The sequence below is a fragment of the Schistocerca americana genome, chromosome 1 (assembly GCF_021461395.2).
Source record: "Schistocerca americana isolate TAMUIC-IGC-003095 chromosome 1, iqSchAmer2.1, whole genome shotgun sequence".
Lineage (NCBI taxonomy): Eukaryota > Metazoa > Arthropoda > Insecta > Orthoptera > Acrididae > Schistocerca > Schistocerca americana.
Window position 1 is genome coordinate 385410982 of NC_060119.1, and position 13875 is coordinate 385424856.

Here is a 13875-nt window from a genome sequence, read left to right on the forward strand (position 1 = left end):
AAAAATTAATTATTAAGTTTGAGCAGAAGTTGGACCTTCGCCTCATACATATTCCTCTCATGAAGCCTGAACGCTGATCACTTGACCACAACAAACCGTCTAATGTCCAGCACCTTTGCACAGACACCTAATAGACATACAAAACTTCTCTTGCAATTTTCTTGGAATTTCCAGAATATTTATTATTATTTTCAGCGTTCACTTTTAAAAGATTTTGGGCCTCACTAAATTAACAGAATTGTTTCCTGTAATATTCGATAAGTACATGTGAGAGCCGTCACTGCCAGGAACAAATTGTCATTATCAATAATTTACAAATTAAACATGGTGCTGTACATGAATGTCCCTGCTGTTGTTTGTCTCATTCTTTCAGTTACTTTCAAGAGCAAAGTAAGGCATTTTTTTCATAGTTAACTGTAATTTTTTGCGCAAATTACAACATACTTTCACAATCAGCATACTTTTACCACTGGAGAGGTTATTGTAGACTACTTTTCGTAACACATTTGTAAATAATGAGTATGAAGTTGGCAGGTTCTCACTTTCAAAGATAGAAAACACAGCAATGGTTTCCGAAACTGCAATGAATGCATTAACTGAAGATACAATGAGTTGCTGCTGAAATTTGCATGCAAAAATTATTACCACAGACACAACAATCCTCCACTTTTACAATCTTTTTACAGCATAGTCCGTATCAATTAAGGCAGGCTAGGAAAAAATCTTACCTTCATAGTCTCAGATGTTACTGAATTTAGGATATATTAAAATGAAGGACTATGTAAGGAACACGCTTCTTGTTTTCTCCAAAAAAATTTCTGCTCCAAGATACAGCCCTCCAAAGATGACGCTGGGTGTACTATTTTGAAGATGCGAATTTTGGAAAAAATTTAAAATGCTATATCTCCGGAACAGTTATAGATATTTCATTGTTGTTTTTTTATTTGGAAGATAATTGCTTTATGATTACAAAAAAATTCTCCACTGGACTTACCTGTCAAAGTTCTTTTACAGATACACTCCTGGAAATTGAAATAAGAACACCGTGAATTCATTGTCCCAGGAAGGGGAAACTTTATTGACACATTCCTGGGGTCAGATACATCACATGATCACACTGACAGAACCACAGGCACATAGACACAGGCAACAGAGCATGCACAATGTCGGCACTAGTACAGTGTATATCCACCTTTCGCAGCAATGCAGGCTGCTATTCTCCCATGGAGACGATCGTAGAGATGCTGGATGTAGTCCTGTGGAACGGCTTGCCATGCCATTTCCACCTGGCGCCTCAGTTGGACCAGCGTCCGTGCTGGACGTGCAGACCGCGTGAGACGACGCTTCATCCAGTCCCAAACATGCTCAATGGGGGACAGATCCGGAGATCTTGCTGGCCAGGGTAGTTGACTTACACCTTCTAGAGCACGTTGGGTGGCACGGGATACATGCGGACGTGCATTGTCCTGTTGGAACAGCAAGTTCCCTTGCCGGTCTAGGAATGGTAGAACGATGGGTTCGATGACGGTTTGGATGTACCGTGCACTATTCAGTGTCCCCTCGACGATCACCAGTGGTGTACGGCCAGTGTAGGAGATCGCTCCCCACACCATGATGCCGGGTGTTGGCCCTGTGTGCCTCGGTCGTATGCAGTCCTGATTGTGGCGCTCACCTGCACGGCGCCAAACACGCATACGACCATCATTGGCACCAAGGCAGAAGCGACTCTCATCGCTGAAGACGACACGTCTCCATTCGTCCCTCCATTCACGCCTGTCGCGACACCACTGGAGGCGGGCTGCACGATGTTGGGGCGTGAGCGGAAGACGGCCTAACGGTGTGCGGGACCGTAGCCCAGCTTCATGGAGACAGTTGCGAATGGTCCTCGCCGATAACCCAGGAGCAACAGTGTCCCTAATTTGCTGGGAAGTGGCGGTGCGATCCCCTACGGCACTGCGTAGGATCCTACGGTCTTGGCGTGCATCCGTGCGTCGCTGCGGTCCGGTCCCAGGTCGACGGGCACGTGCACCTTCCGCCGACCACTGGCGACAACATCGACGTACTGTGGAGACCTCACGCCCCACGTGTTGAGCAATTCGGCGGTACGTCCACACGGCCTCCCGCATGCCCACTATACGCCCTCGCTCAAAGTCCGTCAACTGCACATACGGTTCACGTCCTCGCTGTCGCGGCATGCTACCAGTGTTAAAGACTGCGATGCAGCTCCGTATGCCACGGCAAACTGGCCGACACTGACGGCGGCGGTGCACAAATGCTGCGCAGCTAGTGCCATTCGACGGCCAACACCGCGGTTCCTGGTGTGTCCGCTGTGCCGTGCGTGTGATCATTGCTTGTACAGTCCTCTCGCAGTGTCCAGAGCAAGTATGGTGGGTCTGACACACCGGTGTCAATGTGTTCTTTTTTCCATTTCCAGGAGTGTATTTACATTCTGAACTTTTTTTATAATTTATGGAAATTTTTTTTCCAGAAATGCCAATCCATAAAATATTGATTTTTTTCTTGTTGATTAGTACCATATAGTTCTACATTCCCTGAAAAGGAGAGCTTCCACTTTTAGGTTGAACAGGTTTTATAAACAATTGAAATTTTTGCCATACACAAAACCTGTTTTGCTACCACAGTATTACATAACAGGCTCGTAAAAATCAAAACCTAGTCTTATTTATATTTTAAATAATTTTAGTTTTGAAAGATGAGAAAGAGACTCATTTTTCAAGCATTTTAAATGGTTCCAAAATGTATGTGAAAGGTCCAAAGACTATTTATACAACTTCTGTGTGCTCTGTTTTGTACTGAAATTAGTCAGTCAATGAACTAAAAATTTTCCCACTGCTTCCGTATCTTCCTTTGATGTAGAGTGATGCCTTCCTGTTGAACCACTAGGAACTGGAGCACTTACAATCTTCAAAACATTATGAACAGGAATTGAGCACTGATGGCATTGCTGTCCTTCAGCTGGAAACCTTTATGCAGCAACTGGTTCATGTTATAGCATTAAGTTCACTACAATTTTGTTTAACTCATAACTGGTGTCTATAAACTTTGCAATCCACCAGTCACAGTCAAAGACACACACCACAAACATCCCCATTCTCAGGTTGTGAATCTGAATATTATCCTGTTGTTTCTGAGGTGTCAAATGAAAGAACGAAATTTCTTCTTTCTTGCTCTTTCCAGTGCGTGCAATATGACATCGCCCATAACCTTGAGCCCAAAAATGTCTTCTGGATTCCTTTCACAGGAGTAGTTTGTTTTGACCATTCTTCTTTTTTCTGCTCACAGAATTCTTCGATTTCATCTTTGGACAAAAGAATGAGGGCTGTGGATTTCACAACAATGGTAAAATCCTCAATCCTCAGCATTCTGAATCACAGCTATATCTGGTCTGTAAAGATTTGTTTTGTAGCATGGTGCTTCAGCAGGCCTCACACCATTGCAAGGCCCCTTTCTGTGACCAGTAGCACTGTATAACCAATCAGTTGACACAAGCAACTTACTCAATTCAAACAGCTGGTAACGATTTTTTAAACGAATAAGAGCACCATCAGTTATAACGATGATCTTCTCTGCCCGTCTGCAGTTGAAGAATTTTTCGCATTTCCAGCAAAGCATGTGCTTGTCATGTCCTGTGTCATCACTTAACAACTGCAACACTTGTGATCTTGTTTTGAAAAATATATCACTCCCATAAAAACTGAAACCTGTTCATTACTCCAATGATACCCCTTTACTTCTTGTGGGATAATTACAGACCAGTTCTCAGCAAAATGACAGTGACGCACTGAACATAGTTCTTCAAGCCTGTACACAGCGTTTCACTTCCACACAGTGTTGGCGTTGCAATTTCTTCAGATGCTGGCGTGTTACTACTTTCACTGACCATTTACCAAGTTCATCAATGAAACTGTCAAAAGCAACAGTTTCCTTGATTAGTTTATTTTCCTCCCATGTCGCAAATGTAATTTCTGCAGTTATCTGCTATGTTTTCCAAGCAAAGTGTCTGTAAAAACAGTCCTCCCTTTCCAGGGCAGTCACTACATTCTTGAAACAAACTAGTCTCTTGCTTTACGTCACAGACAACTCAAGGGCTTCATACGCCCAACCAAGGTGTCATGTCAAGTACTCCAGTAAGTTCTTCAAAGTTACCACACAAAGTTCAAAATTTGCACAGTACACACAGACAGACATCTCTAGGTGGGTGTGGAACAACCCACTTAGGCCATAGTGCTTAAAATTTTGATCTTCCGATATGTGAAGTTGTACAGTTGCTCTTATAAATTGCAAAAGTTTCTTTAATACTGCGAGTCATGTACCTCATCACTTTCGCAACTTTTTGACCTTCAACTGCTGCAGTTAGTGTTTTTTGTTGGCACTCTGGCGAGAACAGTCCCATTTATTTTCCAGATAAAATGACTGCACTATTTTAACTTGAGCTGCTCCTACAGGATGACCATAATAGGGATCTGGTCTTCCAAAGACTCCTTTTATTTACAGACCTCTCATTTCTTGATTTGTCAACCATGTACTTTGATATTAATGGAACATGGTTCAAAATTGTTTTCTTTGGAAATGTCTCTGGAATAATAGTTAAAACTCTAATCTTTTCACAGTAGGAGACACATTATTCAACAGCTGAACTAATATTTGTGAAAAATTCCTGGCAAGGGGTGCAAGAGTGATTTGGCTAATTTCTTCTGAAGATGGAATTTCTACTGTGAAGAGTGGTTATTTTTGCTGTAATGTTTTCATTCATAGCTTTAGTAATTTAGTCATGCATAGAGTTTGTGACTCAACTTCACTGACCACGGTTTCTTAACAGGACTCACACCTACCGACCCCTGTAGCTGACTGATTCAGGGTACGTAATTCTTCCTCTCTTTATGCAAAATCTGCATCATCTGCACCATGGGAAGCTTCATCTTGTTGAGATACCATCAATGTTGTTATTCTGTCAAAACATTTACAACACAAAAAGTCGTGACTGGACGTCACTGGAAACATCTTCACTTTGAAATAAAGTCTTCAAATCAGAACACTTATTCCCAACCTGAACAAGGTCTTTTTTTTTGTCTTATATATCACTATTTTATGGATATGCAAATAGTCAGCACACTTCACTCTCCAGTGGCCGCAGTCAGAAAACATTTCAAAAAATCCTTTTCACAAAACACACTGCAGTGACAACTGGCAAATTCCTCACAAAACACAAAACTCACTGGATAGTCTCAGATTTCTTAGAAGCCTCTTGAGTAAACACATTAGCACTGAATAACTACAATACAGAAGCCTGCAATGAACAACTGTGACAAACTGACAAGTAACTACAAAAAAGTTTAAAAAATATCTGCAACAAAGAAAGTGTTAAGAAATATGAGCAACAAAGACAACAGAAATAAACATTGTAACAAACAAACTAGTAAGAAACAACTTCAGTGAAGACATACATATCCCTTGAAAGTCAGAAAATCATATTTTTTTAAAAAATAAAACTTGTTTAACTTAAAAGCAGAAGCTCTCCTTTACATAGAATGCAGTACAAGGTATTAATCAACAGGAAAAAATTTAACTATTCTGGATTGGCATTTTGAAAAAAAAAAAAAAAAATATCTGTAAATTATAAAAAAAATTCAAAAGGCAACAGTAAAAGGACTTACAGGTATGTCCAAATGGAGGATACCACTGTAATCATAAAGCAATCATCTTTCAAATAAAAAAAATCCTAACAAAATATCTAGAACTGTTACAGAGATACAGCAGCCAAGACTATGAAGACAACACCCCCTGACTGAAGTGATATGGCTTATCCCTTACAGTATTATGGCAATACTATATTTATTATTCTGTTGCACAAAATAGTTATAATTATGTATGCTTAACTAGACAGCATTATGTTATGCATGCAGTCCTGAAATGAATAACTAGATCAATTAAAATGAATTCAATAAACTGATCAAATCAAATAAGATGAGTGAAAATACAACACAACTTACCCACTGGTGCACAAGCTATAAGTTTTTATTAATACTAATCAGGCACACAAAATTATTCTGTACTTGCAGTCAGCATTTCTGAAATGAACTTTAAGTGCTTAGCCATGTATTACCTTCATGGCTGGAAAAACTAGTTACTGAAAACAGCAACCTGCCACATTATTTGCAAAAATCAGTCAGTCACAGCACGAAATATATCAGATGTGACTTCCATACTATATTTGGTACAAATCAGAAAACAACTGCTATAAAAATGTCCCCTAGGTGGCAGTGTTGCATCAACAAAATCATGGTACAGCAGATGATTATTTGAGGTTAGGGGCACTCAACATCATGGTCATCAGCACCCTGGTATGGCTGATGTTCACCTGGTCCTTATTTATCAGAACTTGACATGGCCACGAAAACTGACAGATGTTCCCAATGGTAGAAACTGGGCATGTACACATCACAATGATGTCATGAAAAAATATCATTGCAGTGAGCCTAACAGCCACCCAAAAAGATCATGCACACAAGTTTGGTGCTTTCATGCAGAGGGATGTGATGAATATTGACTCTTATTGCACAAGACTTCTATTTGTTGAACAATTTTATAAAAATGATGAAATGTAATACAATTACATTAGATGGAGAATGTGAACAGACAGTATGAAGATTTTGAAACAACAATGGTTGTACATGAAGGATACTGTCACTCTTCAAGTGGAAGTACTGGATGGAATATTTAGTCTTGCAGGAATGAGAAACCTGCCACATTTAATTCATCAAATAGCATGGTAGACTCTGAAGCAAAATATTTTTCATAAGCAGAGAGGTACCTGGCACATGTTACATATCCATTTTGTTCTTATCTGCTTTTCTTTGGTGCTTGAATTTGCATACAGTCATCATGTAGTTCATTGCAGCAGATGTACTGAACTTTCTGTTCTCACACTTATAAACACACAAGTATACTTTTTGCTAATCTGTATCGGATTGACTACTGAAGTACCTGACATCATTCCTTGAAGCAACCAGTGCGCCGCTCAGAAGACTTCTGGCCACTTCGCTCCAAAACTTCATCATCACTGTATCAAGCTTCAGTTTCTTGTGAAGTACAAAGGCATTCACAATATTCGCATGAATCAAGTATGAGAAGATACAACCTTCAACTCTTCTTGAAAATTTCCTATGTTGATCTCCTCTGATAACTACATGAAGGTATTTCAGCTTGGAGTATATCTTATCTTTTATTTTTTCCCTACACTGAGTCATTATAAAGTGAAATGTACGGCAATATCTCAAAGCACATATATGAAGTTCATTAATTTTTAAATGTAATTTTACTGCAAAATATGCTAACAATACTTGACATTCCACATAGCTACTAATAGTGACAGTGATGCATGTGGTACATGTTTTAAACTCAAAGTTAGTCATGAAATAATTGTCTTCTGTAGGATATATCTAAAAACCATTAATGCTACAGTGACTATGAATGTATAGAAGCCATTGTCTCACCTGTAATCACCAATATACCACATAAAACATAAGCAATTACGCACCGGACAGACCAAGAATACAGTGCTCACTGTGGGATATATCATCATAGACTGTCTACTTGGAGCAATGCTACTTCTAACCACTTTGGTCGTAGTGGGAACTACCAACATTACAGACAACAGGTGGTTATTACACACATCTTTATGCTGGATGTGTCAGAACTTCACAATTAAGTGGTGTGTTTTATGTACCACCATGCATTTAAGCGAGGAGGGTGGTGGTACACAAGTTGTTCCACCTGCCACAAAAGAGTTATGGATTGTCTAAGAGCTCCAACTGGATACGGCCCTAGTGACCATAACAGCTATGATGGCGACCTCTAAGTAAGCACAATCATCTCAACTCTGTGCAATTGGAACTTTGAGACTTGTGACAATAGAAATTTTAAAGGTGTGGTTCAATGAGATGAGATTTCTAGAATTTAGATGTGATGAGACACTGAAAGCATTAAATATATACAACAATTAGAGACAAAGTATAGAAAGAATTAATGCCATAATCTAACCCACATGTCACAAACCCTGCCAACTCAGAAACTTTTAAGATATCAACCTACTGTATGGAAGACCTACAAAAGGAAAGCAAGTAGAATAAGCTATATAGCCAAATTCTTCACTGAAGTAGGAAAGTAAGGAGGTGTAAAAGACAAGCATTACAGTTTTGGAGAGCAAAAATTACCTCCAGGAAATCAACATGGGTGTCCAATGTCACTAGATTCATCCAACAGAATAATGAGATAGTGGCACCCAGATTTATGGTATGTAGCATGACTTCCAGGATGGATGGAAGTATTATCAGGAGGGACAGCAGGAACAGGGCTGAGACTATTCAGAGGAAGTGATATATAGGCTGACTAAACGGAACAGGATGAATTTTGTGAAGATAACAGGACAGGCAGCATAACCCATGCATGCAAGCCAACATAAGATACATAACTTTACACTGTATCGTGATACTACACTATCTGTAGAAAAGATACTATGTTGCAAAAATTTTGGGCAAGGCACCAAAAGAAAGCAACAAAGAGCACTACAAATCTATTGCAATAAATTGACTGGTGCAAAGTGTGTGATGAATAAGTGAGAATTAGAAGATAAGCAAGTAACTTTAAAGCTTCATGAAGATCAACAAGAAAAGAGGAGCTATTAGTATGAGTCTGGAGATCTCAAGTACACTACAGAAACTGAGGCATAAAAAGGTAACAGATCCACGTATTTACAAATTATACAAAAATGTAAGTGTTCTCTAGTACCTACACAGCTACATGAAAAGATAACCAATGAAGTCCAACAGCAAATTCTGTGAAACACACCTAAGATGGCAGGTCACTAGCCCAATCCATGAACAATGGTGGTTCATCCAGGTTGAGACAAGGGTGGGGAAGGGGGATTGCACTGTTGCCCGCTTCAAGAGACAGTCGTGGAATGCACAAACATGTGCTCTGTGCTTGATGAATGTGTGTGTCCTGCAAATTACCTCTCTTGGTTGCTGGTGTAGAATTTGTTACCTACCAACATCACCAGCCATGACAAATCACAACAAGTGGAATAAAAGTCACTAAATAACTTCCTGCAATCATATACAATAGTAGTATTACTTACAGCGTTTACAAAAGAGCACTCACAACACTACTGAACAGTCATTGGCTTTCTGAGAATGTGTGAATTAGGTGTGTAGAATTAGCCTAAACTCTACCACCATTGCTCGTGCCTACGACTATTCTTATGTTTGGAACTGACAACCAATGTCACATAAAAGGAAGTATTCATACAGCAAGTTCTGCCATTTATTATTAATTGCAAGTCATGACTGGATCAACACATCAGGATTACATCAAACCAAAACAACAATGGAACTACAAAACTGATGTACTTCTTAGAAGTACAGTGTGTTCATTATTTATATCAGGACTTACCGGAGGTGTGCTGGAAGTCCTGATATCTGTAACAAGAAATTTATGTTTTAAGTACTATGTAAATCAAACCATGGCATTCTCACACACAAAACAGTTCTTATTACAACTATAGCTACAGCTATTGCTCAAACATAAATGGTACATGCAGTTTAACTTGACACTGCAAAAATGGGGTGCTGGGGCCAGCAGAATCCCTTACAGCCAGTCTCATCTCCCACACAGCGTGAGGTTAGACTGTGTTTATAGTACTTTTACACATATGGGCATCCACCGATAACACAAACTCAGTTAAAAATAATAATACATGCTGGTTTGTTAAGCTGGCTTCAAGTTAAAAGCAGCCAATGAGAGAATGGTGAGGTAGCCAATGATTAGATCTGTAACACACGACTTTTATGCAATGAAAATTTCCCACATATCTGTAAAAGTGGTATGCATTCTCTCTGTGATCATAATATTCCAGGGTAACCTAATAACAACTTAACTGAATTCTATCATAAACTTCCATGAGACCATGCAGAAGGCACTGCCAATGTAATTGCTAAGTGACAAATGTACACTACACCTAGGTGTTACAACTACGATAATTCATACTTTTTGCCACAACTGAAGATTCAGAAGGCTTCATAAAGTATTCTTTGCGTCAGAACTTTGAATGTTTAACAATTCCAATTTCCATAGTATTTGCTGTAGGTCAATGAAAATGTCAGATCCCAATTTTCAGGGTTTTTGCTGTAGGTTTTGGCATCGTCAGCTGTGATTGACCTATATACGCCAAGGGAAGTTTTTTAGTTCATCATTTTGTGTGTTTTGAGATCTTGGTGTGTGTTTTTACTGTTATATTTAACTTATCCCCACCCTAAAACCTCCAATTTCCCACAGTCATCCTGTTAGTTTGATTGTACTTTTGAAGGGAGATGTTATTGTCCAATTTATACATATTTTCGTGTTTGTTGCCGCTTGTATGTAGGGACATTATAGGCGCCATATTGGAGGCGCTTAGTATAAGCCATTTCTGCCATACTGATGCCATGGATCACAGCAACGGGTGGAATTTGACACTTCTGTAATCCCCAACAGATTTATATTAAAATTTACTTTATTTCTATGATTAAACATATTTTATGTTAGCTTTACATCCCATCCTAATTAAAATCAATGGCTGCTGCAGCACAATGTAGCATCTTTGTTATTGGAAGATGCTTTGAGGTATGTAATTTGGCCAGCTTCAGTATAGATTTAACACTGCAACTACTCTTTAAAAAATATGTAGATCCTACAATGGATGAGTGTGGACATCAAAGAGAAACACATGCAAATAACCTAAAAACAAACTATTAGTTTTCACTATCAGTTTCAAACACACAGATCAGATCAGCAGCTATAAAATGCAAGGCCAGCATATTTAACACAAATAATATTAAGATGTCAGTGAAATATCGCCCATGGAGTTCTATTCCTCAACTAATAAAATATACATCACCGCAAAACTGATAGTCATAAGGCACCAATCAGAACAGAGTTAATACATGTCGTTTAAGATCAATAACTGCATACATTCTATATGAGAAAAATCAGATACATCTAAGGGGTGGTGAGGGAAGCAGAGCATTAGAAAATATGAAACAATCATGAACATGAACTTTCACAACGGAAAGGTGTCACGAAATATATCAGACTACACAATAAGTCAGCCATAACATTTGAAGAGGATGGCAGGAGAGAAAATATTTGAGAGATTAAAGGCAGGGAAACTGTGTTCTGATAAAGATAGAAGAAAATTATATAAAAAGGACATGGAGGTAGTTAAAAATGAAAAACTAAAATCAAATCACTACTGTAACAGTACTAAAGATATCTGAATTCGGTCTTCATATAAAACCCAGTTCACTTAGTAGTGTCTTTGTTGGTAGCCCCTTTGTAATCCTGTACTACAACAGTATTACCTGTGGCCATTAAACTGGCTAGTGTGCGATATTGTCAACGACACTGAAATAGCAAAAGAAGTGCCTACTATACAGTGTACACTACCTAATGCAATAACAAAGAATCATATTTACTGACTCATTGCTAATTTTAGGTGTGCATTTTCTCCATTGGTTATGTTTGTTCAGTTGCTTTTTTTCATTTTAAGTTATGTCGATAGAAAATGTTCTACCTCATTACCTTCCTGTACATAATTTCCAAAGTACATCATTGTTGTTTGTCAGTGTTTAAAATAGGGTCCACCTTGTGTACTATATTCCACCACTCACTGAAAATGTGTTTGATGACTAATCCATCAGCATATACATATTACTGTTCGTGGATAAGCTAACGGTTAATGCCCTACCTGCAAATGATGCAAATTAACTTACACTAAGAATTTAATCAATGAATTGTTTTAAACTGAATTTACATGTAAAATTAAACAGTCAATACTTCACAGTATCTACTGAAGCATTCCAAGCAGTAGTAGGTAAAATGGTGTGACGATATCCTACAGGTGTAGTTAGGAGTGGATATTAAATACAGGTGTAGTTAGGAGTGGATATTAAATAAACAGCTAAATCAGATTTATAAACTTTGCTATTAGTTTTCTTTTTATTACGGCTTACTTAGCAGCTCAACATCAATTTAAAAAATTCCCCATGTGCATCTCAAACGTTACTTAAAAATCTAACACTGCCTTAGCGAACAACACACAAGTTAGTCACTACACAATTCGAATAGGCACCTCCATAAAGAAAGGCCGATGATTTTAGATTTGAATCAGGAATGTGGTTAATCACGACAACTGAGTCCAAATGACGGAGAGAATATAGGAGAAGTCAAGACAGTACGTACAACAGGCATTATCTCTCCTCCCCCTCCCCAAAAAAAATCCACCAGAAGCAAAAGCAGGAAAGTTACATTCAATTTTACATTTCAGTTGGGCTTCGTCGCAATCGCATTACAACAGACTACTACTCTTCCTCCCGCCATCCCCAACCCTCTTTTTTTCACGAGGATTCAAACTAGAGTACGCCACACTAAAAGAATAAAAACATCTGATGCAACGGAAATTCATTCTTTGTCATACTACAATAGTGAACATCCACGAATACACGTAACCAAATTTTCTCCTGCATTTAGTTTCAAACATGGCTTCCTAGTTTAGGTCGCCTAGCAATTACCAAATTCCCTGTTCACACCCACAGAGCAGTAACATTGAGGAAGTAGAAGGCTGCCTCAACTCCGGTCTATAATGAAAACGTCCACACAGCTCTGGAAAGAGGTATGTATTACGGGTCGGCAAACGGACTTTCATAAGTAATGATCTTTTATCGGGGAAGAACAACGCCTTGACGCCGCATCAACTTTCCTGTCTTCTCAAAAACAATTCCGTACATAAACGTGTGTAAAGAAAAAAAATGATATACTGTGTTAATACCTGTCATACTTGTAATATAACTTGGATCCCCTTTCCAAATTCACACAAAAACCCACTTGCCAAAGCAACACAAATGGCGTCAGCGTCTCTCGTCGTAACAGTAGAGAGGAAAACCAATCAAAAGGATGCACAACGTAGATCGGTGATTATCTTTGGTCCGCTTGCGCAGTTGCCAGAATACGCCAGTAGTAGTTGCCATCGGGCTCGTGCGCATGCGCAGCGCTGAATCCGCATTTGAGCAGTGCCGTCTCCCTCTTCTGGCTGCTTAAAAGTGTGGCTGTTCGCCGCACGAGCAGTAACAGCAAGTAGTCAGGTGGCATCCGGAAAAATTTTCCTGGCGCGCTCAAGCTGCAAGATTCGCGCATGCGCAGAGCAATCTGAGTTGTATTGGGGGAGCGGTCATTATCCACGTGCACTCTTCGTTTAGAGCTCCCACGTCAAATGAAAACAAAACAGACTTCTGTGACCGCGAGTCATCAAATGAACTTATATACATTATCATGTAAGACTAAAATAAGTTGTGGTATCAATTTTCTGATTTTGTGTTATTTCCCCGTTATTAGCAAACAACCACTGGGGAAGTGCAGTCTGCCTACAAAGGAGATTGCTTACAAGTCACTCATGCGACGCCTTCTAGAACATTGGTCAAGTGTGTGGGACCCGTACCAGATCGGACTAACAGAGGATATTCAACGTTTACAAACAAGAGCAGCGCGAATGATCACAGGTTTTTTTAATGGTTGGTTGGTACAAAAAAAAACCATGGGTGAGTGTCACAGAGGTAATGAAGGAACTGAATTGCAAAACTCTTGAAGATAGACGTAAACTATCCAGAGACAGTCTGTTAACAAAGTTTCAAGAACCAGCTTTAAATGATTATTCTAAAAATATTCTACAGCCCCCGACGTGTTGCTCACACAGGGGTCGTGAGAACAAGATTAGAATAATTACTGCATGCACAGAGGCATTCAAACAATCATTCTCCCGCGCTC

General features: G+C 39.2%; 1 protein-coding gene across 3 annotated transcripts in view; it reads right to left on the reverse strand.

Moving 5' to 3' along the window:
- The window catches only part of LOC124601329 (RNA-binding protein 4.1-like), a 91753-nt gene extending 78742 nt beyond the window's left edge, over positions 1-13011 (reverse strand). For all 3 annotated transcript variants that reach the window (XM_047136235.1, XM_047136236.1, XM_047136238.1), the window contains exons 1-2: positions 12884-13011; positions 9472-9497 (exon numbers count right to left, since the gene is read on the reverse strand). In XM_047136235.1, coding sequence (XP_046992191.1) covers positions 9472-9497; positions 12884-12890 — 33 coding nt within the window. In that variant the 5' untranslated portion in view covers positions 12891-13011. The remainder of the gene's footprint in view (positions 1-9471; positions 9498-12883) is intronic.
- Positions 13012-13875: the final 864 nt, after the last annotated feature.